Genomic DNA, 24,910 nt, shown 5'->3' with positions numbered 1-24,910 from the left:
CCTTCTTAACTGTGCCTTATCACAGTTTGAATTCTTGGTTTTTCCTTCTGAATGTGCTCCTCTACCAATGTTTCCAGTTTTGTTCAATGGCATCCTAATTGATGCAGTTTTTGCGCCCCAGGCCCAAAGCATTCAAGATTCTTCTCTGACTTCCACATCTCACACCAGCAAATCCTATACGTTTCACTTATAACATACGTCCACAGTATTATTGCCATCTTGACCACCGCCACCCTAATCCAGGCCACCGTTGCTTCCATCTGGACCACTGCAGTGGCCACCTGGTGCCGTCCTGGCTTTCACCGGGGTCCTATCCCCACCTTCAGCTCTTCCCCACAAAGCAACCAGAGTGATCTGAAACCCAGCTCAAATTCTGTCACCTGTCCCAGGCTCCTCCAGTGGCTTTTCACCGCACGTAAAACCTACGGTCCTCATCATGGTTCACCAGCACCCACTGCATATAGATTCTGCCACTTACTTCTCCCTACCTCTTCAAACTGACCTTCTTGTCATTGTTCATAGACTGTTTACTCACAGAATTGGACATCTCAAAGTTGCTTTTCTTTTTTCCTGGAACATATCCAAGTCTCCTTTATCTCATTCAGGTCTACAGTCATGTTTCTCCTCACTGGGAAAGCTTCTGCTGCCCCATGTAAAAAGGAACCCTCTTCATCCCTCTATCCTCTTCCTTTTTTAATATATTTTTTTCCATGCGACTTAGCATTGTCTGGCATTTCATTACATAGTCATTCGTTTGTTTATTGACTGGCTCTCCTCCTACAATAAAAGCTTGACTCGAGCCACAGTTTGTGCTTTTCACTGCTGTATCTACTTCCTTTAGAAGACCGCCCTGAACACCGTAGGGGCTCAGCATTTGGTGGAATGAATGAATACACGAGAAGTCATGGAGCCAACTGAGCATGACAGCGACATGGTTGCTCTTTCCTCAGATATTTCAGAACCTCCTCTACGCCAGGCCTTCGGCTAGGTGCTGAGAGTACCCTGAGCAAGCTACCTTTTTTTATTCTCATGCAGAATGCATCATGGGGCAGTGACAGAAAGCAGTGAACAGACCATTTTGGTGCAGGGTCAGACACACTTTAACTGGGGAAGTGCAAAGTGCTATTGGTGAGGAAGAATAAACCGGCAGAAGCGGGGGAGTTCTTCTCACAGGTAGGAAAGCCTGGAGGTCAGAGTGGGTTTGTACACTTGATGGAGCTCAAGAAAACAGTAAAAAACAAACAAGCTGTGTACGTGCCTGGGCCAGGGGAGAGATCGGGTGTCACAAAGAAGCTGGACGGTCCTGGGCAGGACAGGTCACAGAAGGCAATGCACTCAGAACGAAGCGCTTTGGGCTCTATTTCAGGTATTGGCAAGTCTCTGAAAATTCATAAAAATGGGAGGCAAAGGCGAAGGTAGGAGGTGCTGATTGTTATGCATCAGTCCACGGAGCAGTTCAGTTTGACTGGAGTCAGGTAATGGAGAAAGGAGCCCGAGATTTATTAAAGTTCAGCTCTGGCCATGGGGAATATGGAACAGGAACTGTGCGGACAGTGGGGACTCGTTGTTGGCTTCCGAACAAGGTGGAGGAGGTGTTGTCAGCTAAGCCCTACTCTGAGAATAGAATTCTGGCTATAATACTGAGGACAATTGTAGGGTTGTCACTGTGGAACGAAGGAACCAGGTGGGTGGCATTTGCACCTCCCTGTGTCTTGGCTAAGAACCTTGGTTTTTTTTAATCCCATAAGAATCCTTCCCTGCATATTTTTGGACTTATTAGATGTGCTACTGATTAGAAAAGGGGAAAATGAAAGCACTGGGCTGTCAAGGATTAATTCCAAAATTTCTCACCCCTGAGGCTTAAATTGCCACCTTTGTCTACACATGGAACATGGTGCAGTCATGTATAGAAACAGGAATTCGCTGGAGGCTTGGGGAGTTTGGAAATACAGTCCCAGGGTAACTCGCCATATTCCAGGGGCTGAGTATTGGTAGTGAAACAATCTGATTGTTGGGGGTAGGGCCATCTAAAAACATGAGTTTCTTAATGCCGGAGAGGGCACATCTATCCATAAACTCACTCGTGCTGCCTTGATTTATTTAATAATTATTTACTGGGGACTTTATAAGTTCCAGGAATTTACCGGAGCTGAGCAAAATAGACGCAGTCCTTGCCCATGGAGGGTACTGTCAGGTGGAGGGGATGACAATAAAATCATCACACAAGAACGTAATTGCTAACTGTGTTCAGGGGTTTGGGGTCCTTGAGCTTGCCGGGGGAGTTGGTGACAGTTTCCTGTAGCAGTGACTTCCGGCTGAGGTTCAGTAGGTTGGGAAGGAATTTACTAGGAGAGGATGCAGGAGGAGATTGTCCAAATCAGGGGAGGCACAAGTGTCCCATCAGTCCCGAGGGTCTCAATTTTACTCTGTAGAAGCATCGGTCGCAATCTGGTTCAAAAGGCAGAGACAGAGACCCTGATTTGCTGTTTGAGTGAGCTCTCGTGTCTGTGTTTTAACAGGGGTTTCCTCCCAAGTCTGATGAAGGTGGTCTGTGGGCTTTGTTTCACACAGTGCAGGTAGAGTCCTACTCTGATTGGGCCCGAGCACAGGGCAGTAAGGGGACGGACGGGGTTCTGCAATCACCCCCTCACCCAGAGAAGTCCTACTCATGTCGACTAGACTGATTTTACAAAAATATTTATTGGAATATTCTTATTTGTGTTTTCCCCAGAAAAATGCTAGTTCTTTGTCCATACTGGTCACTTTTGTCGCCTACTATCTAACGTAGAGACAGAATCATGGTAGATGCTTCAAAAGAAACAAACAAAAATAGTTATTTAAAATAGTGAATGGAGGAATCAAATGTTTCCTATCTAAACAAGAATTTGAAGCCCGCTAAGCCAGTCCAGCTGTCCATTTTACAGATGGGAAAAGTGAAATACAAACAGAATTTTTCTCGAAGGTAGTGCCGCTTATCCCGGTAAAGTAGGCGGTGGATTTATGATGCCTTTGCTCGAAGTTCAGGGCCTCTTCCTATAGACCCAACATCAGCCTTTTAGGAGGACAAAATATTGGCAGCACTTTGCCAAAAATGCAAGAGGTAAATAAGAAATACAAAGTAGTTTAAGAACAGTTCATATATATTCATGGACTGGAGGTTCTTCATAGGCAATTAGCTTGCTAGACAGAATCTCGGGTGGAAAGTCATCGTAAGTCAACTCTGGTGTGCCCTTAGTGTAATAGAGAGAGTTAAATCTGCTGTGCCCTTACGCTTGAGTTTCTTCATATGTAAGATGGGGATGAGTATAGCCACCTTCCAGGGCACTTGTGAATGTTAATGCAAAGCAGCTGGCCCATGTTAGGTGGCCAATATGCATTTATGCTTAGGAGCATGGACCTGAAGAATCAGGCATGTCCAATGTTGGGAAATAGATATAATCTGTGACTGAATCTATGGATTTAGGTGGATAAGCATAAACATATGGCAGAGAGGGGTCGGTATTAAATGGAAAATACTGAAAGAGTTTGCAGAAGAGTAGTTGCCAGGCTTTCATAGGATGTGGCCACTGAAATGCCTTTATGCTCAAGAATAATAACATTTGCTAGTCATCTGTGGGGACACTCAAAGGGAGGAATTGGAAGACCATTTGATGGAGAGGAGCCCTTATTATGTGCTGTAGGAGAAGGGATAGAATTAAAATTCATAATCTGGCAGAAGTGGTAGGACCATCCAGGGGGCTGATACCTCTCAATGGGTTTTGGAGTATCATCTCCAGAGCTAAAAACAGATAAGTAGCTAATCTCTCCCATAACGGTCATCCAGCATCCTGGCGCTGCCTATTTAAAACCAATGTACCTGTCCGTGGTTGCAATTACGAGTTCCTGACTGAAACATTTCTAGTTCACCCGGGCACTCAGAAGCTAGCTCCTAATGTTCCATACACATCTTTCTTTCCTAGAACTCATTGGTTTTCCTGGTCAATACATACAACAACAGCCACACTTTCCAACAACCAGGCAGATTCGGAATTTCCCCCATAAGCATCTCTGTCAATCAGTTATTCAAATTCCCCTTCCGTATCTTCAGGAGCCTCTCCACTTCCCAGGGCGTCCTGCTCTAGTCTCATTGGCTCTGACAGTCAGGAAGAGCTTGCTTTATTAAATGGTGCTAGGCCTTTCTGTCGGTACCTCCCAGCATCCTCATTCTAGCCCTTGGAGCCATGTTTTCGTGGAATCACAGCTCATCAGGTTGTAATGGAAAATTGGTGCTATCTTTCTTCTTCCCGTGGTGGTTGAGCAATCAAATACCTCCGAAAATGCCTGAGGCGCCCCAGATGGTATTTTTTCATCATTGCATATATTAAATCAATTACTGTGTTTAATCATCAAATCATAAATTCCACTTGAAACATGTTTATTTTCATAATCAGGTGTGATTCCGGCATTTTGGATCGGTTCCTTCTAATTTATACTTGAACAAGTGATTTTACTTAGGTTCAAAGGTGCTCCAAGCAGACTCTATAGGAAAATGCCCTCGTTTTCTAACTGGAGTTGGCCCAGTAGTGTTCAAATATTTTTAGGGCAAGGAAGTCTTTTTGTTAAAAAAAACACTTAGAATTTACTGATCTACTCTTTGAGTAGTTCAATCTATAATCTTTGAACTGGCAACATCCTTGATTATTCCCTTAAAATACATTATTTGACTGACTAGGTCAATGGGATAAATCAGGGTCAGTAAACTTTCTCCGTAATGGCCCAGCTAGTACGTATTTTAGACTTTGCAGGCCCTATGGTCTTTGTTGTAGCTCTTCCTCCCTGCCACGGTAGTGTCAAAGCAGCCCCAGCCAATGCAGAAACAAACACATGTGACTGTGTGCCAATAAAAACGTGATCACAGTGCAGACAGTGGAACAAATTTGGTCTGTAAGCAATGGTTTGGCAACCCCTGAGTTAAATCGTTTTTAAGGATTTTGATACATTTAGGTAAAGGATGGCTTTAGATCCCCACCTTTTGACGTAGGACCAATAAGTCAGTCAATGTGTATTGAATGAGTTGAAGGCAAAGATATTTCTGAGCTAGTATAGAGCAGGAATAAGGGAGCTTTCTCCATAGGGAAACAAGAGAATCTAAGTAGGAGTGTGAATGTTGGGGAGGCTCTGAGATAGCGGCACACTGGTTAATTCTAAAGTATTTAACAAGAAAGCATTGGCGCTTAAATGTAGTATTGCTTCCCGGGGAAGGTGTTCATTTGTCTCCTAAAAAGATGCACCGAAGCAAGGGAAAGTGGGCAGAGTTCTGGGTGTGCGTGAACTGGGTTTAAAATGGGTAAGTGTCCCCGGGAACATCAGCAGCCCTCTCAGAGTCTCCACGGTCCATCTGAGGTCTGAAGGCGGTGGGAAGACGTTCTCTGTGGTACCTTGGAGCTCTCAAATTTTGTGATCTGAAAAAGCAAAATTCACATAATTGCAGTGTTTAATGGGATTTATGATAATTGGAAAATAATTGCTGCTCCAAACTTTTATTAATCTATATTTAGTCATGAGTCATGCTTTCACAATAGATGCTTTGGAAATAAGCAGAGAGACAAATCCAGTAAACAGAATTTTAAATATTTTATTTATATGCTGTTTGTGTAATCCCTGGAGCCCATGGGCATATTAAGATCATTTAAAATATCCATTAAAAGTTATGCTTTATGCTACAAATTCCCCTTCTAGAATGCCTTGCCAAAGGATAAATAGCAAACATTTATTGAGTAGCTACTACTGCCAGATTAATTGCATTCATTATGCTTACTCCTCCCTGCAACCCTGCAAGGTAAGAACTCGGATTCCTGTTGCACTGATAAAGAGGCTCAGAGAGGCTGAGCAATCTGCAAAGGATCACTCAGCTGATGAGCATCTTTCTGCTAGGACTCAAAGCCAGGCCTTTCCAACTTTAGTTTGAGTCCCTCCACAGTGCCACGTCTTTGGGGAAGGACCTGCTGAGTGTCTCTTTTTCGGATGCTCAGGGAATGCGCATTTCCTTCCCTTTGATATCATAGGTATTATCGTTCTCCTGCAGAGCACAGGAGAGTTCCTGGAAAGGTGGTTTGGGAGAGTTGACACCTGTCGTCCCTCAACTGGTGACATGTGGCTAGAGTGGGCAGAGGAGGAGGAGGGAGCAGTAAGAGGCAGGGAAGAGCCCGGCAGAGAATCCTGCATTCCGAGTGTCTGGCCCAGCTCTGCCCTGGGTTTGCCACGTGGCCTTCATGGGTCCGGGCCTGTTTCCTCCACACCTGATGCAGATAGCAATACTCCCCATCTTCCAGGTTGACAGGAAGATACTGAATATGATGGCAGAGCTTTGTAAAGGACTCAGTGTACTCCAGACCCCACAAAATCAAGAGAATAGGACAGGACAGTGGATTGGGATAGAGAACATGGGATCTGAGGTCAGAAACCCAGATTCTAGCCCCTCTTACCACTGATGGTGCCATGGCCTTGGGCAAGTCCCTTTTCCTCTCTGGGCCTCAGTTTCCTTACTTGTGAAGTGGCTGTGATGTCCTTGGATGATCACTCCCAAGCCCTTCCATCTGATGGCGGGGTTCCATATGGCAAGGCAGCGAGGCAGTCAGCTGACTGGGGCCATCTCAGGAAACTCTGGCCGCTCCAGGGAAAAGCAAGCAAGCATATTCTAAGCTGCTTTCCCCAGATGAACTGCCGTGAGCCTCACGGTGGCTCCTGTCCTCGGTGATGGTGCTCCATGAAGAATCCCATTTGCTTTTCTGCAGATGATCCATTATACAAAAGTTGAGTAATTCCAAGTGTGCTTGTTTGGTTTCTATTTTTCCCTCTCAAGTCTCTACTCAATAAGAAGCAGGTAGCTCCACTTTAAGATGCTTCCCCTGGATTAGTTGCCCCCATTTCTCGGACTTTTATTCTCATAAGAGCTTTCAGAACTGCCCCTGGGTTTGGGGTAAGCATAAAAGTGCTATTATTTAAGTGAACACGCTTTGGAAAATGGAAAAGCTTACATATATATATATATATTATAAGCAAGGATTATTTTATTCTCTAATGTTAAGCCAATGTCTTGTGATTAAAATAAAACTATTTATAGGCATGGGTCAGAGGGTTTCTTTCTGCTTTTCTTCTGCTCATCCCTCTGGGACCACAGTGCCCCAGAGCTCCACTTGACTCTCACTTACATTCCGGGGCATGGAGTCAGGCGGGAGACGTGTTGCAGACACCCTACTTGTTAAGATGCATCATTTCCACTTCACATACGCCCTTGGGTTCACTTTTCCCTGAGCTGAATAGGGGTCATGTGGGGAGAGACTGGGAACAGCAGACAAGAGAAATGTCCTCTCTCTCCCTCCCTCTCTCTCTCTCTCTCTCTCCCCGTTCCCCATTAGCCTCCTCTGCGATTCCCTTCGTTCATCTCTGGGGGTAATTTGCCTCTAACAGTATCACTGGTGGTCCCAGGGGCCCCGCCCCCCAGCACTGCATACGCAGAGGCCTGTTTTTATTCCATTCCCGAAAGATTAGTTCATGCAGCCAATGGGATGAGCCACCCCGGAGGAAACACATGCAGACACCCTGTAACCACAATCAGTCGTGCTTTCAGTGAACATTTATTGGGGCATAGTGTCTATAAACCGTTCTAAAATGTACCCTTGGATTAAATCAGACCACTAGAGAGCTACACATTTCGACTGTAATACGTCTGACTCTCATGGAATTGCTTTACTGAATGGTGCTTTGGCATATGCATTAGGCTATAGTGAGCCAGTCAAACACTGGGGTATTGTTGAAGACATCCCTTACCAGCAGCCATTCCATCCATTTCTTTATTTGAAACCATGGAAGATTCTTGTCCTCTTGTAGCATCTAGGAAATCTGCGTTTCTCCTACAACTGTGAAAAACAGCTGCTCTGTTACTTTCTTGACTGTACGGCTCTTTTGGATGGAAGTCCCTTTTTCCATTGGCTGCAAGGAAGCTCGGAGACATTTGTAGTCCATTTCTATCAAGTGTTCAGGACTTTATAGAATTAATTTTGCATGCCAGTCTTAACCCAACATTTAGAATTTCTCTTTATTCTTCCAGTTTTATATTAAGTCTATATGGTATATGTGTTTTTGCAAACCACCTGCACTTATTTCTTTTATGAGATCAGATTTAATTAAAAAAAAAACAAGCTGCAAAACATACTCTTTAAAGAAGAGGAAAGCAACCCTTCACTTTGTCACATGTAATTAGGAGCCTCAATGATCTACAAGGCAGTGGAGGGAGCTCATGTATATCCAGCACTTACTGCTCTCCTCAGGGCCCTAAGAAGTAGAAATTGTCACCCCCCCTATTTTACATGAGAAAACAAAAAAGAAAAATTTAAACAATAGAAGCATCATTATATCGGGGTACATGCCTGGGTTGCAGGCCATGACCCCCAGCAACCCCACATTGATGTTTTTCTCTCTCCCTCCCTTCTATCTCTAAAAATAAATAAAATAAAATCTTTTTTAAAAAAGAAACATCATTATAAATGTGCCTTATGCAAATAATAATAAAAAATAATACTGACAGCAGCTTACAATTTTTTGTACCCTGTTGCAATTTACAAAGCTTTCCAACCATTACTTTGTTTAATTCAGTCTGAGGAGATAACTTGGTTTTGGTCTTCATGGCATATAAGCGAGGCAGATTTGGAAAGAATTTATTGAATTTGGACTCACTACTTTTAACATACATCACAACATTCACATCCCACCCATCCCAAAAGCTCTACCTACCGATGACATTGAAAAGATCATGATTGTTTTCTTTCCTCTCTGATCCTACCATCCACACACCATCACCCAACTTCTTGTTTGCAGCCTTTTGCATAAGCATAGCAGCAATGATAATATTGATCATAACTTCATGCTAACATGTGACCGAGGGCTCATTATGTCCTAGGTACTGACTGCACTTCATGAATTCATACAGTCCTAAACCCATCCCTCTAAGGTAGTTATGCTTCCCCTGGATTACATCTACATTTTATAGACTGTAAGCAAACTTGTCCACTATCTTGTAGCTAATCGGTAGCAGTCAGGTTTTAACTCAAGATTTCTTTTTTATTTCATTGTGTTTCCTTCCATTATCATTTAATCCCCTTATACCCTCCTCTCCTCCCCCCACCCCCTGCAATCTCCATCCTTTTGTCCATGTCCCTGAGTCCTTTTTCCTTTTTGCTCAATCCCTCCCCCGGTTCACCCCCCTTAGCTGTAATCTTGCTCTCCGCCTGTGAGTCTGTCTGTATTTTGCTTATTAGTTCAGCTTGTTCATTAGATACCACATATGAGTGAAATCATATGGTACTTGTCTTTCTCTGACTGGCTTATCTCACTTAGCACAAGGTTTCTTCTACCTCCAGAGCCCAGGCTGAGAGATACAGAGCTGAGGATCATCTAATACATCATCTTATTTCCCAGGAGAGCAAACACCTTCCAGAGGGCACAGAGCCAGCGCTCCTGCCTGTCTTGCCATCTTTCCTGCCTCAGCGCCACCTCATGCTCCACCTGTCATTGAATGGGTGTGTGTGGGTGTGTGTGGGAGAGCAGAGGGTCAATAAAGAGGATGAGTGAGCATCTCTACAAAGTCAATGCTAAGCTTTGGACTTGATTTTTGTTTCCAACCTTATCTTAAATCCTGCCCCCTGGCCCCAGTCTTCATGCAGCCTTTGCCACTGTGGTCACCAGCCTCCCGTCTTCTGCTCCCTCAGTGGGATGGGCCCTGCCGCAGCCACCCTGTGCCTCCCATCCAAGATCCTTTTTTAATCTCAGTCTAATTGGTTTGCCTGTCCTGCTGGGAGGCTTAATTGGGCGTAAGCGCATTCCACGGATCCTGTGCCTTTGTGTGTTCTGCCTTCTCCTCCAAGGGGAATTGACTTGCTCTGTGGGCTCAGAAGGCAAGATGTATTTTATGTTGTGTTCCATTTCCTGAGAACTTACATGGAATTGTTCCTGGGCCAGCAGAGCAGTTAGGCAACAGGACAAGCAAGGCTTTCTTACTCTCTTATTTTTGACTTATTTTTTAACTTTTTATTTTTTAAAGGTGGTATGTTGCATTCGAAAAGCCACTATATTTGAAGTCATGAACCAGGCTCTGATTTCAGCCCTGCCAGCCATTTGCTGTGTGATCTTGGGCAGATCACTGAATGTCTTTGAAATTCAGTTTTCCTATCCATGAGCCAAGTGAGTTAAATTTGAGGGCTTCTGTGAAAGGAGTCAGGGATGCTTTTAGAACAGGGGTCATACTCCCTATGGGCTGAATCCAGCCTGCCATCTGCTTTTGCAAACACAGTTTCACTGGAGCACAGCCACACTCGCTTGTTTATGTGTTGTTTATGGTAGCAAAGCCAAAATATTTACTATATGGCCCTTAACAGAAAAAAAATTGTCTGCTCCTCTTTTAGAATATATGTCAGATTGGGTCATTGCTCAATATTAAAGATAAAGAGAGAATCTTCAAAGCAGCAAGAGAAAAGAAGAGAGTTACCTACAAAGGAGTTCCCATAAGGCTATCAGCCGATTTCTCAAAAGAAACACTGCAGGCAAGAAGGGGCTGGCAGGAAATATTCAAAGTCATGAAAAGCAAGGACCTACATCCAAGATTACTCTATCCAGCAAAGCTATCATTTAGTATGGAAGGGCAGATAAAGTGCTTCCCAGATAAAGTAAAGTTAAAGGAGTTCATCATCACCAAGCCCTTATTATATGAAATGTCAAAGGGACTTATCTAAGAAAAAGATCAAAACTATGAACAGTAAAATAACAAATGCACAACTATCAAAAACCGAACCTAAAAAATCAAAAACAAAAATAAACTAAGCAAACAACTAAAACAGGAACAGAATCGCAGAATTAGAGATCACATGGAAGGTTATCAGCAGGGAGGGGGAGGTGGGACAGTGGGGGAAAGGGTACAGGGGATAAGAAGCATAAATGGTAGGTAGAAAATAGACAGAGGGAGATTGAGAATAGTATGGGAAATGGAGAAGCCAAAGAACTTATTATGTATGACCCACAAACATGAATTAAGGGGCGATGCTGGAAGGAATGGGGGTACTGGGCAGAAAGGGAGAAAGGGGAAGAAAAATGGGACAACCAAAGTAGCATAATCAATAAAATATACTTAAAAAATAAAACCTCCTTTTGACTTTCTATATTATTTAGAATTTAAAAACATAAAATTGTTACCAAATCTAACATAGCCTGTGGAGATCTTTTGATTCTGTATTTTGAGGGATTTTTCTCTCTCACCCTTTCTTTCATCTTATGTCCTCTACTCACCTAGACCTGCCTCCTTGATGTCCCTCAAACCTAGGGAACTCATTTCTATGTCAGGACCTTGGCACCTGCTGTTCCTTCCTCCTAGATCACTCTTCTGCCCAGTGGCTCCATGGTCTCTTGTCCATCTCCTTCAAGTCTCTCCTCAGATGCCATCAGATCAGGAAGGCTTTTTCTGGCCATCTGTATAAACCCTCCCCTGGATATCCCAGCCTCCTTCCTCTGCTTTGCTGGTCTTCATAACGTGTGCCTCCCTCCGATGTCCCACATTTGTCTCTGGTGTCTGTCCACACTCACTGGCATGCACACTCCTTGCGAGCAGGACTTCAATTCGTTCCCTGCTGCATCCTCAGATCTGGAAGAATGGTAGGTGCCCCAATATCGAAAACACAAATCAATGGTTTCAATTCTAATGTTGTTTAATCCTATTTCTGAATAGATCTGGATACCATAAAGCCCTTAAGCATAGGTATATTTTGGTAGAGAGTATAAAATTGTAGAATTCTGTGACTATTACAGTCTTTGCTCTAATATCCCTATGACAGTCACAGAGTTCCATGAACCCATTATTTGAAAGTTTTTAGTCTGGATTTTTGGCCAATAAGAACAGAGTTTATAGACTGAAATGTCATAACAAAGTTTGGCACACAAAGCCCTTTGTCCTGTGATTTCTGAAAACCTGTCTGCCTCTTTCTCTTATCATTTTTAAAAAACATTTTATTTGTTTATTTTTAGAGAGAGGGGAAGGGAGAGAGAAAGATAGGGAGAGAAACATCAATGTGTGGTTGCATGTCGTGGGCTCCCTACCTACTGGGGTCCTGGCCTGCAACCCAGGCATGTGCGCTGACTGGGAATTGAACCTGCGACCCTTTGGGTCGCAGGCTGGCACTCAGTCCACTGAGCCATACCAGCCAGAGCTTCCTCTTATCATTTTATAATCCATGAACATGCACACACATGCACACACACATGAATGCTGTCCATCATATGCATCCCTCACTCTCCAACTGCCTTATCTTTTCTCATTCTTCTCCATTTTTGCACATGCAGCTTTTTCTTCCTGAAACATTCTTGCCCCGATCCTACATTCCCTTCAAGATTCTACTTGTACAGGAGAATTCTTTGACATCTCTACTCCCACCCCAGCCCCCTTCCAGACTCTGTCAAGGACCCTCCTGTCTGATCGCTTGGTGACTAAAATGACCACTGCAAATAGCACACCAAAGCCAAACAGCTTTCCTAAACGTCCACTTTCTCCCAGTACGATGGAATTCCTTAGGATTGGGAACTCTGTTCATTCTGTTGAACATTCGGTGCCTGGCTCAGGGCCAGTGCTTCGTGATAACACGCCCCAGTGACTGAGCTCTTCCCAAGAGCCCAGCGCTGTGCTCAGCCGGCCACATGCAGCCCTTCTCTCAGGCCTTGCACCCTCCCTGCTGGGGAGGAGCCGGGGACCCAGCATCAGCTTCCCTAGTCTTTTTGAGGAAGCAACCGGGACAGCAGGCCCTGGGGGTGGAGCTGGTGAGCATCAGGAAGACTAGGGAGGCTGTTCGAATGAACAAACAAACAAACAGACAAACAGGAATTGTGTCATGGGCTCATCATTTGGTGGTGGGAGTGGCATCGTTTCCTTGTATCAGTACTGGGTCCACGACGTTTTTTATATTCTACCTCTCAGTATCTACATGAAAAGAGTGATTTAAGAATCAGCATACCAGTTTTCTACTTTTAGCTCTACCCCTAACTGGTTGTATGACTTTTGATGTTACTTAACTTCTCGGTGCGTTCGTTTTGAGGAGTGGAGACATAGTCACATAAAAAAACTGTAGCCCAAGGTCATAAGTTATAAGTAAAAATAATACATATGTAATATAGTGGTATAATTATAATATATAACATATAAAAGTATATATTGATCTATTATACTACATATGTCTATGAAATATATGTATGTTTCTAAGTATACATATATATATAATTCCATAACTAATATGCATATAATTTAATAAATTTCTGGGACAGTCTGATGAGGAAAGACTCCTTTTGCTCAGAAATAGCTGATGATTCTCTTTGCCTTTCGTTGGTCATCCAATGCTGAGTAACCAATTACTGCACAACGGTGGTTTAATGCAACAGTATTTACCATCTTTCAGTTTCTGTGGGTCAGGAACTGGGTGTGACCTAGCTGGGTGCCTTTCTCTCGCCAGGTTGTGGTCATTTCAGGGCTGCAGTGGGAAAAGCCTGCTTTTCAGCTCATACCCAGGGTTACGGTTAGAACTCAGTTCCTTGTGAGTCCCAGGTCCTCGGATGCTGTTGACCAGAGGCTGCCCCGGTTCCTCTCCACGTGGACCTTTCCACAGAGCATCTCACACAATGGCAGTGTGGGGCGGGGCAGAGAGAGACAGAGAGAGAGAGAGAGAGAGAGAGAGAGAGAGAGAGAGAAAGAGAGAAGTTGCCATATTTTAGAACCTAATCATGAAATAACATTTCATCAGCTTCCGATTCTATTCTTTAGGAGCAGGTTGCTGGGTCCACTCCTGCCCACACTCAGCAGGAGAGGATTACATGGGGGTGTGAACACCAGGGGCCTGGGATCCCTGGGGTTCGTGTCCGAGCTACCCGCCACACTACCCTCTCCCCATATCTGGTCACTCTCTTGCCCTGTCTTCTCTCCTTCCACACCCCCTTCTGCTCATACCTCCTGTCCTGTACAGCTCTTCCCGTAATGCATTATGGATCTCCCTCCCTCACTCTGCTCAGGCCCTTTTCTCCATGTGCCCAGTTGTGCATGTGTTAATAATATTTCCATTTATCTGCCCCGTGTGAACTTCAGAGCTATAGTTCAGCTCTGGCATCCTCTCTGAAGCAGTGCCCAGAGACCTGAGAAGTCTCTGTTCCTTTTTCTGTATCGTGTAGTCCTTGATCTGTAATAAATTGGAAATTTCTCTTCCCTGCCAAACTGTAAGCTTCTTAAGGACATGAGACAAGGACACGAGACTATGACATGCCCATCCCCCTTACATAGACATGATACTTTGTGCCTGCAAAGTGTCACCGAGTGCAGCTGATTGACTGAAGCACCTATGTGTGAGGTACTCAGCTCTGCTTTATTCAGAGTTTGAACTAGGTTATGAATTATGGACAGAGATTCCTTGAGCAGACAGATCATAAGCTCTGAGACTGGGAAATGTGTCCTGATGTGAAAGCTTTCTTCAGACCCAGTTTCCTCTGTGTCAGGAGTCAGACTCCACCGCTGAATTATCTGGGCATGTCTCAGTGGGATTCCCATCCTGCTCTGCCTCTTCTTGCTCCGTGCCCCATCCTTCATTTGTCTCTCTCATCTGGTGGCGGGAGAGAGAGACCTTTCCATTAAACTCTGGTTCCCGTCATTTATCTAGGCTGAACTCACATTCCTCCTGGCTGGTCTGTTTCTCTCGAGGGACCTGGAGCTCGTAACTCAGACAGGTTGGAGAGCCGGTGGTTCCTGGGGAGATTTGTCTTTGGTAGGAAGGAGGTCATTACGAAAGCAAAGGTAGCCTGAGCCAAGGCCCTTTAAATTTCTGCTGGTATTCAGTGTGCATGCTCCCTGTTCATTATCCATGAACCGTTAATGATGTACATGTCTGGGAATTTGTGAGGAAATAAAGTTATAAAACTATCTTTCACACGGAATTAGTGCCTGGCAGTTTCCGAGGGCATTCTCACACTCTGGGTTTCTTTCTTAATCATTTTTTATTGTTATTCTGTTACAATCATCTGAATGTTTTCCCTTAGCCCTTCTCTGCCCATCCCCCCCTCACTCCCACAGTCAGTTCTCACACTGTTGTCCACGCCCTTGGGTCACACTCTGTGTTTGATGGAACCGGTGCTCCAGCAACAGGAAATAGATGACACCAGTTGGGTTTTATAGAGAAGGGAAGGCAGGTCAAGAGACGTGGCATGCACGACCTAAGGTCACACCACATAGTTTTCAAGAGCCAGAGTGAGATTCTGTCTGAGCTGGACTCCCAAGTTCAGTGCTCTCTGATCTTGGCCCATTCTATCATTGGTGAAAGGAAGAATGGAAATCCCCCCGCACAGTCTTCAGAACACAGCTTAATTTCTTCCCAATTGCAGTTGCTCAGTGAATTCGTGTTAATTGTTTGAATTAAACTGAGCTCTGGGCTTATTATTTGGTTTTGCAGTTGTTTTAGAACAGGTCTCAATTTGCTTTGTGCCTTAGCTCTTGTCCATTGTCACATAGCCTGCCTCCCTCTGTCTGTCCCTTCTTTCCCTTCCTCCCTTATCTATGTATTTGTCCAGATAGCATCCTTATGAATCCTACCACGTAACATGCACCATGTATGTGGGAAGATTCCATCTCCATGGTATTGTTCCAGTCTAGTGCAGAGGTGTCAGACTCATTTTCACCGGGGGCCACATCGGCCTCGCAGTTGTCCTCAGAGGGCCGAATGTAATTTTAGGACCGTATGAATGTAACTACCCTTAACAGTTAAGCGAGAGCTCTGCACAGCCGCCAGGTAGAAACAAGGTGCTGGGCTGGATACAACAAGGTGGAGGGTCAGATTCGGCCCGTGGGCCTTGTGCTTGCCACCTGTGGTCTAGTGAGGGAGATGGGTAAGCACCTAAACAACAGTGATTTTTGGTATCCCTGATGACCTGTGAGCAACCGGAGAACACTACTGTGTCTCTCTGGTTTACCAAAGTATCCCAGTAATAAGAAGTGTGTTCAATAAGTATTTGTTGGCTGAAGAGATTGAGAGCCCCAGCTCTAAGTATCACTTACCAAATATTGAACATAAGTGTAGCCAGCCTCTCACCTACATGTGATACTCAGACGGGATGGTTGGGTAGCCTTCGGCTTGGGGTGGAGGTGGTAAGTCGAAGAGTCTCACTCATCTCTCCTGCCCAGGGAGTTTGCCCGTTGGAAGGTGAGGAACACAGCCATCGAGAGGAGAGACTTGGTCCGCCACCCAGTGCCCCTCATGCCGGAGTTTCAAAGGAGCATCCGCCTGCTTGGCAGGAGACCCACCACCCAGCAGTTCATCGACACCATCATCAAAAAGTACGGCACCCACCTCCTCATTTCTGCCACCTTGGGAGGTAGGTCAGCAGCCACTGGGCCAGAGCCTTGTCGGGACTTTGGGTCTGGGATGGAGGGGAGGGTGGGATGCCTGGGGATGTGTTAATGCACATCCCTGCCCTGGCACATCGCTCAAAAGCGTATATTGCCGGATAAGCCAAAGTGTCTTGGTCCTTGTGATCCTATCAGAGCAGAGGGTTCTGTTTTCTGGGACGGTCTAACTTGACAGTTCACTGTCGCATAGAAACAGGGCTTCGTCTCGGAATGAGCTCAGTTTGTTGGGAGTGCTTAATTCGGTTATTGTCTTATTCCCTTTTGGGATGTAGTCTAATCTGGGGAAATAATTACAATTCAGATGTTGTTTAGAGAATGTTTTTTGTTCACGTGAGTCTGCTTTAGGGACTCATAACTTGAGGTGAGCATTTTGCAAAGGGAGTATCGTTTGTATCTTCTGTGGGCTTGGAATAGGTTAGCAGGAAGGCAGACCCACTGCTCCACCCTGTTCAGCCTTGTCTGTCTGTCCCACCAAGTCCAGTCAGGCCGTAAGGGCGTAAGGAGAAGAAGGGAGGATAAAAGGGAAGTAAGGAAATGCAAAAGAGGGGAGGAATGGTGGAGGCTGGTGCATTTAAGTGCTCATGGGTCTTGCAGGCATGCGTTGTTCTGTATTTTAAGCTACAACCCCTGTTATCAGTTGTTTGCCACAGTGATGGGGTTCACTAAAGGCTGAGCATCGTGCCACCTACTCAGAGAGCTGCCTTTAAATATGGCTTGAAGCAGCTAAACAAGAGTGGTGTATCCACGGAAGCAGGCTGGGTGGGCTGGGGTATAACTCATCATACCAGCTGATCTTCTGCCTCAGAGGAGGGGTGAGCACCAGAAGTTGGACCGGTTCATGCACACTTTAGGGAGGAAGTAGCTGTTTAGCTCGACAGTAGTTGCCCAGGTGGAAGGCAGGTGTGAAACTTTCTTGGCTGAGCACACAGTGTATGTGTATTTTGAGGAAGATCGGATTACAAATTTGGTGATGTGAGGAATGTGGATTGTGTGGCCAATTTACTCTTTGTTACAAGAATAGCCACAACTTATTTAGTATTTGCCCACAGTCGGCACTGCACATGGCCTTCAGTCCTCAAAAACCGCATGTTCAGTCGAATTATCTGTATGTTATAGATAAGAAAGCTGAGACTCAGAAGCATTATGGCGAGTAAGTGACAAAGCTAAGTTTTGCGTGTGTTTTTTTTTAATCCAATTTAGGTCTTTCAGGCCACAAAGCCTGCGTTAGTTTTTGACTCAGCTCTGGTCATGTCTTTAACCAGCTGATTCATGCACCGACCCACCCATTCCCCAGGACAACCAGCCAGCAGACATTTGTTGTGTGCTGCCGGTCAGAGGTTAGGTGAAGTCGGACTTTGAATGTTAACTCATGCTGCATAAGTTGTATTGTCCTGTAACGTGAAAATGAAATCACGTCCACACTGAGTGTTGCATTAACCTGTACGCTTTTCTGTGAACTTCTCTCACTTCTCATTTTACCTGAAAAAAAAATTATTGCAACCAATTCATTTCTTCCATTAGAGGCTGAGTTCTGTCTGAGTCTCTGGAAATCCCACATAACTAAGACCTTTGTTTTGCAGGGAAATATATTTTTAATTTCTCCCAGGCAAGGTGGTGAATTATTCACAGAGCCTTGTTCCCCTCCCGTTTCCACAGCACAACATTTTGAAATATGCAAAGCTTTGGACTGAGCTCTGGTTTTGGACAGCAGACCCCAGGCGTTAGCTCAATGTGGGAGAGCGAGGGTGGGGCAGGGGAGGATCGACTGTTGATTGAGCACAATGTGCCAGAAACCCAGTGGGGTCCTTCCCATGTCATCATTTCATTCATTCATTCATTCACTCATTCATTCATTCTTTCATGGAAGAATATTTTTGAAGGGCTTCTTCTTGCAATGGGAGAGAAGGGAGGTGGCAAGTTGTAGTGAACGAGAGGGCAGGCTCTGGAGTTGGATTGCCCAGGTTCTAGCCCTGCCTCCTGCTCCTCCCCAGGCTCGTGTCACCTTGCCAAGTCCCTCTTCCTCTAAGCCTTGGTTTTCCCTTGTGTAACTAGGAATAATGATAGCACTTAGTTCATATTGTGGGGATTAAATAAAACGATGCATCCAGAGTGTTTGGTGCAGTCCTAACTGGGGTGGCTCAGTGGATTGAGCACCAGCCTGTGAATGGAAAGGTCACTGGTTTGGTTCCAGGTCAGGGCACATGTCTGCATTGCAGGCCGGGTCCCCAGTTGGGGGTGTAGGAGAGGCGACTGATGGATGTTTCTCACACATCTGTTTTTCTCTTCCTCCCTTTCTCTCTCCCTTCCCCTCTGTCTAAAAAATAAACAAAAAAAAATCTATTTAAGTGTTCAGTGCAGTGTTTTGCACCTAACAAATTTTTGTATTATTGCTATTATTATTATTATTATTAATATTATTATTGCTATTACTTAATGGGGCTAAGGAACTCAGGGACTCAGGATTAAAGCCCATCCCTACCATCACTGGATGAATGGGAGACTTGAAAAATTAATTTTCCCTATCTGGATATGTGTTTTCCAGTCTAAATAGAAGGAGGTGCAGAAAATTTTATTCCTATAATTTTTCCTGAGAAGAACACCATATTTATTTAGGAGAAGCACTTTGATAAGCTGTTTGAGGTGTCAGGCGAGTTCCTAAGGGCATACTCAGACAACAGCGATGATCCGTAAACTGTCACATGTGGGGCAAGCAAATGTACTCGTATGGCTCCTGAGGGAGAGGGAAGTGGAAGGAAATGGAGTGAGAAAGAGCAAGTGGAGGCAGTGGGAGGGCTGACAACTGAGACATACCCGTGGGATCCTCAGCTTTTCAGGGAAATCTCTTCAACTCCTAACATGCTTGGTGTGAGTGATTTTCTTACGGAACGGGGTGAAGAGAAAATTTCGGGGTCTAGGTTGGCACACAGGGATATCAGTTTCCCTTACTCCCTCGGAAGATCACATTTTGACCCAAAGAAAGCCCTTGGAGCCCAGGTATCTGTGTGATATGTATGATTAAGCTTACATTCATGCATAGACAGAGGTATGTAAATGTATGTACTTGGACATACATGAACCTATATGTACACACACATACACACTCAACACACACATGCTTCTCATTGGACACATGCATATAGGTACGATGCCCACATATATGAGTGTATGAGAGCTTGCACATGTGTGTAAATGTGTATATTTTACACAAATGTCTTTTTATACATAAGGTTTCATGTTTTTGTACTTGTGTGTATGTTTGTCTACCCATTATTTCCCACCCTGCATTTCGGGACGGTCTCCCCTCACCTAAGAGGAAAGCTGAGAATAAAGTCACGGGGCTCAGAAGGAAAAGGATGAGGGGTGTCCGAGAAACCTGCAGTTCGGACATCTCCAACCCCCATCTGGCAGCAGTATCCCCTGTGGACTCAAACGGTCAGATGATCAGCTCCCACTTCAACCCCCATGCCCACGCGTCTGAGCCCCACTTTGTTCCCCCCGAAAGTTGTGCTGCCGAGAGAGAGGCAAAGTCCCCTGGAGGACAGGGACCGAGGAAAGGCCTTTGTGGGGTGAGGAGGCAATTTGCAGGAATGCCCAAATGGGAAAGCAACTCTAAACAGAACATTCTCTTAATAAACAAGAAATTAAGTCTTAATAATGCAGCGAGAATCCCATTAACCCCTCTTGATCTAAGGTTTGCTGCTGGCAGTTCTCAGTCCAGAGGGAACGGGCTTGTTTCACCTCCTCTTTCACAGGCCCCTTGGAGAGCCTGAGCTGACACTTGGAATATTTATTTCCTCTGCCGCTTGCTTCTAACTCCTAGACTATTCACTTATTTAATCATTTACCTTGCCACCCATCTATCTATCTGTGTTCCCATTCAATCATCTCTTCACCCATCCATCCATTCGCCCAGCCATATATCCTTCAAGTGATAACCGAACATCTGCTCTCAGTCTGACCCGGGAGAAGCGGATTGAGCCCTTGTTCCCCCAGGCCACCACCCACCACTCCCGAACTGAACGTCTCATTGTACATGAAGTCATTGTTAAGTCAAATCTATTTACGTTGCTATGGAGTCCAAAGGATGAAAGATCGCGTCCTCTTGGATAACCAAGGAAAGCTTCAAGGGAAACTGCAAACATGAGTGTCTTATTCTGAACCCAGCTCAGAGGAATAAGGAACCCTGAAATTAATTTTGATGATGATGAATCTTCTTATTGGGAGATTGCCGTCTAGTCACTGAGGTAGATATGTCAATCAATAAACACCGTAGGGTTGGGTCCTTTCCATATTCACTCGTTCATCCAAAAACACTGCGATAATTTGTTCAGCACATAGTACATACTCAAATTGTGCTAAGTAATAACAATGAAATGACGAAAGACCCTCTCATGCTTCTGGATGTCACAGTGCTGCTTCTCTTCTGGTGAAGGAGTCAGCTGCTGAACAAACCATCACCAGAAAACGTGATAGGTGCTGTATCAGAGACATAAGAGATGGTGGGAACAGGGGGTTAGAGTTCTGAATCGGTTTAACACCAGTGGAGGATTCAGGGAGGACTTCTCAGAGAAGGTGTCGTCTTAGGTGACCTCTGAGGAATGAGCAGAAGTTAGCAGGAGAAAGGCAGAAAAGCAGACCTCAAACACCGAGAGGAACAGGGTGCACTTGTGCAGGATAAAGCACACCTAGAGAGTGGCAGGGGGGCAGCTGGAAAGACGAGACCAACAGGGCGCCGCATCCCACATTAGCAACAGGGATTCAGGCCGCCTCCTTCCAGCTGCATCCCACTCTGCGCATCCCTGCACCTTCGCTGCGCACCCGAGACATCGAAATGATCACCGTCCCTCTTTCCCTAGACCTGCGTTGGCCAATAGGAACGAAATGTGTGTCACAGCGTGAGCCACACATGCCATTTTACATTTGTTCACAACCACATTTTTCAAAGTGGAAATAAAAAGGGGAGAATCAATTTAAAAATATATTTCACTTAACAATAGTAGCACTTCAACAAGTAATCAACAGGATAAACAACTGGATATTTCATTTTTTTTTAACATTTGGGGATATTTGCTGCGTAGCTTATACCTACCATGCATCTCAGGTCAGAATGGCCATGCTTCAGTGCTCAGGAGTCACACTTGGCTGGTGGCTCCCATGTTGGACAGCAGGCGCCTAGTCACTTAGTGACTCAAGCACAGGGACAATGTCTTATTCTTTTGTCACCCAGTGCCTGCCAAAGTGCTCAGCACACACACAACGGCCAGTGCCTGCTGAGCGAAACTGAATGGACAGACAAGCTCGTGACGGAGAGAGGGAGGGAAAGTGACTTGTCTCTCCTGGGGTGGGGGTGGGGGGTTGGGGGAAGCTCACCAGGAAGGTCATGATGCCTGAGCAGGTTCCCAGGGGTGTCTACAAGTTGGCCAGGTCAAGGACAGAGGAGGGGCAGTAAGGGCAGATGACATGTGACTTTGGTAAGACTACATCACGGGGGCAGAGGGATGGTGTGGGTGGGACAGGGGGAGCGACGGCAACGCAGAGACAGACGGGAGGCGCCTGTGGGGACGCTGGCAATGGAGCTGTGCTCTAGAAGCTGCCACGAAGGGATCCGAGGCAGAGGAGCTAACCTTTGGGTCAGGACTGTGCCTACCTCTCGTGACAGCCACTGCCCTTCTGAAAGTAAATTGCTTTTCCCTTCAACTGAAAAAGCCATCAGCATTCTAAAGAAACTTCAGTTATCTTAGATTTCAGGCTTCGTCCTCAAAAAGTATTGATAGTGTTTGGCCTGGCCTTCATGGCTCAGGTGGTTGGAGCGTCATCCCATAGCCAAAAGGTTGTGGGTTCGATTCCCTGTCTGGTTGCAGGTGCGTGTGACTCCTGGTTTGGACACGTGTGATACCCGCCTGGGTGGTTACAGGAGGCAACCAATCAATGCTTCTCTCTTGCATTGATGTTCTCTCTCTTCTTTCCTTCCTCCCTTCCTCTCTCTCTAAATGCAGTGAAAAAAAAAGTCCTCAGATGAACATTAAAAAGAAGTATTGATAGTATTTTTTTTTGACTATCCTATTGTATTGGGTTGATTAGATGTAAGGATAAATCTCATACAACTGATAGTTTATGGTGATCCAATAGTGGTAGTCAGCCCTTCCACTGTGCTGTGTGCCAGGCAGGAGTCAGGTCAACTAATGTAACCCTGTGACAACTGTACGAGGTAAGTACAATTAGCACCCCCGATTTTACACCTGAAGGAACTGAAGCGTGGAGAGGGCGAGTAACCTGCTCACACAGCTGCTAACTCAAGCCCAGGGCCGCCTTTTTACTATTCCAAATGGTTTTTGGTTGCTACAATGCACTAGACACTGGCACAGGGACTTTACCTGTATTAATGATTTTTTTCTTCTTAGTAATGCTATGGCGTAAGTGCTGTTCTTCTCCCAAGCTTGTTAATGAATGAACTGAGGAACAGAGAGTTTAAGAAACGTTCCCAGCCTCACCGTTAGCAGAGGGTGAAACCAGATGCACAATGGTTGGATCTATTTAGTTGGTGACCTGGATCTTCCTGTCTGAAGTTCTGGTGAAATATCTTGTTATGCAAAATAAGAGGCACCATAAGGTAGTACTGTTATTAATCAATGCATATGCATGGGTTTCTAAGGAAAACTTCATGCAGTGAAATGTGTAAGTTTACATATTCATCCTATACCCAACTTTGTTGTCATCTCCCCTCTCCCTTAGATGGAACCTTTCTTCCATCATACTCTCAGAAACACAGTGCCTGGTATATGTAGGTATTTGAGAATAGAAAAAGCTGAATTAATTGTTTACTGACTAGCTACTATATGCTAAGCACTGGGCTTTGTGCAGGGGTAAAGAAGTAGCTAATATGGACAGTGTCTGACAGAGCTGACAGTTTAGAATTTTCTCTACAATAAGCACATGATTTTTCCTTTCTGGATATCTTTCTGTAAACTGTATCTTTATCTATCTATCTATCTATCTATCTATCTATCTATCTCTTTAGCCATCCATCCATCTATTCATCCATCCGTCTGTCTGTCTAGGAAGGGGTAGCAGAAGGAGAAAGAGAGAAAGGAAAGGAGGAAGGAGGGAAGAGGAGAGAAGAGAGAAGCGGGAAAGGAGGAGCTGGATGATGAGGAGTAAACAGAGTATGAGGACAAAGGAAGGGGAAGGGACTGTCTATGGCACAGGGGGCAAACACAAGGCCCATGGGTCGAATTGGACCCTCCACCTTGTTTCATCTGGCCCAGCACCTTGTTCCTACCTGGCAGGAGCACTGAGCTCTTGCTTAACTGCTTAAGGAGTAGTTACATTTATCCAATCCTAAAATTACATCCGGCCCTTTGAAGGTAACCGTGAGGCTGGTGTGGCCCCCAGTGGAAATGAGTTTGACACCCCTGGTCTACGGTAAAATCATCCATTTAGAGAAGAGACTGTACCTCAGAAAGAGAGGTGACTCATGAGGTGATGCTGGTGAGAACTGTGAAGTAGATTAGTAGGGACTGCACTTGATGACTAGGAGTTCTTCCATGGTCCTTGTCTCAGAGGAGCTTGGCTCTTACAGTCACCTATGGACTATTTCTCTTTCCCTGTGCTTTTGATTTTCAGTGGTGGAAGGAAATTTGGGCAAAGTAGTGGGAGGCTGGAGGGTGTTTTAGCCTCCACCCTCTGGAGCTGTTCCTCTCGCCCCAAAGCTGGACAGGCTGCCTGAGCTTCTTTCCTTTCCATGCAGGGGAGGAGGCCTTGACCATGTACATGGACAAAAGTCGCCTCGACAGGAAGTCAGGGAATGCCACTCAAAGCGTTGAAGCTCTGCACCAGCTTGCGTCATCCTACTTTGTTGACCGTGATGGCACCATGAGGAGGCTCCATGAGATCCAGATATCAACTGGAGCAATCAAGGTACAGCTTGAGGGTGGGTTGGGGTGGCAGGTTCCTAAGACAGTAGCGCTGCAACCCAGGTATTCTGAGAGTTGATGGGAAGATACAATCCCTGGCTTCATACCCATATATCTAACAGTATACCCTGCCAACCGTTCTGACTGATGTTGTCAAGTGCCCTGTAATTACATGAGCACTGTCATTAGTGTGATCGTCACTGATTTACTGGGGCAGCCCCGGCTATGGCCACAGTGTAATTAGCAACAATCCTCTCCCACACTCCTGAAGTTCTCCTGCATGGATGACTTTTAGGCTCTCTTTCTAAGTGGAAAAACTGGAGCAACAATGGGAACGTGATTTTTCCCAAAGTCACAGAGCTAGCAGGAGTCAGATTACTGAATTACAGTAATTTTTTAAGCACCTGTGGTTTTTTATCCCCTTCTCCCATGTCACAGATGGAAAACTGTAATCCAAGGGTTAAATACCCTTGCTCAGAATTTCACAGAAAGAGAGAGAGAGAGAGAGAGAGAGAGAAAACCTTCGCAGGGACTGGAACTCTCATCT

General features: G+C 45.2%; 1 protein-coding gene across 2 annotated transcripts in view; it reads left to right on the top strand.

Moving 5' to 3' along the window:
• BRINP1 (BMP/retinoic acid inducible neural specific 1) overlaps window positions 1–24,910 on the top strand; it is a 378,646-nt gene that overhangs the window by 294,268 nt on the left and 59,468 nt on the right. For both annotated transcript variants that reach the window (XM_036022140.1, XM_028529423.2), the window contains exons 3-4: window positions 16,226–16,416; window positions 24,198–24,367. In XM_036022140.1, the coding sequence (XP_035878033.1) occupies window positions 16,226–16,416; window positions 24,198–24,367 (361 nt within the window). The remainder of the gene's footprint in view (window positions 1–16,225; window positions 16,417–24,197; window positions 24,368–24,910) is intronic.

The sequence above is a fragment of the Phyllostomus discolor genome, chromosome 3 (assembly GCF_004126475.2).
Source record: "Phyllostomus discolor isolate MPI-MPIP mPhyDis1 chromosome 3, mPhyDis1.pri.v3, whole genome shotgun sequence".
Taxonomy (NCBI): Eukaryota; Metazoa; Chordata; class Mammalia; order Chiroptera; family Phyllostomidae; genus Phyllostomus; species Phyllostomus discolor.
The sequence above is the reverse complement of the archived record's forward strand: the minus strand, read 5'-3'. Positions and strand labels throughout refer to the sequence as shown.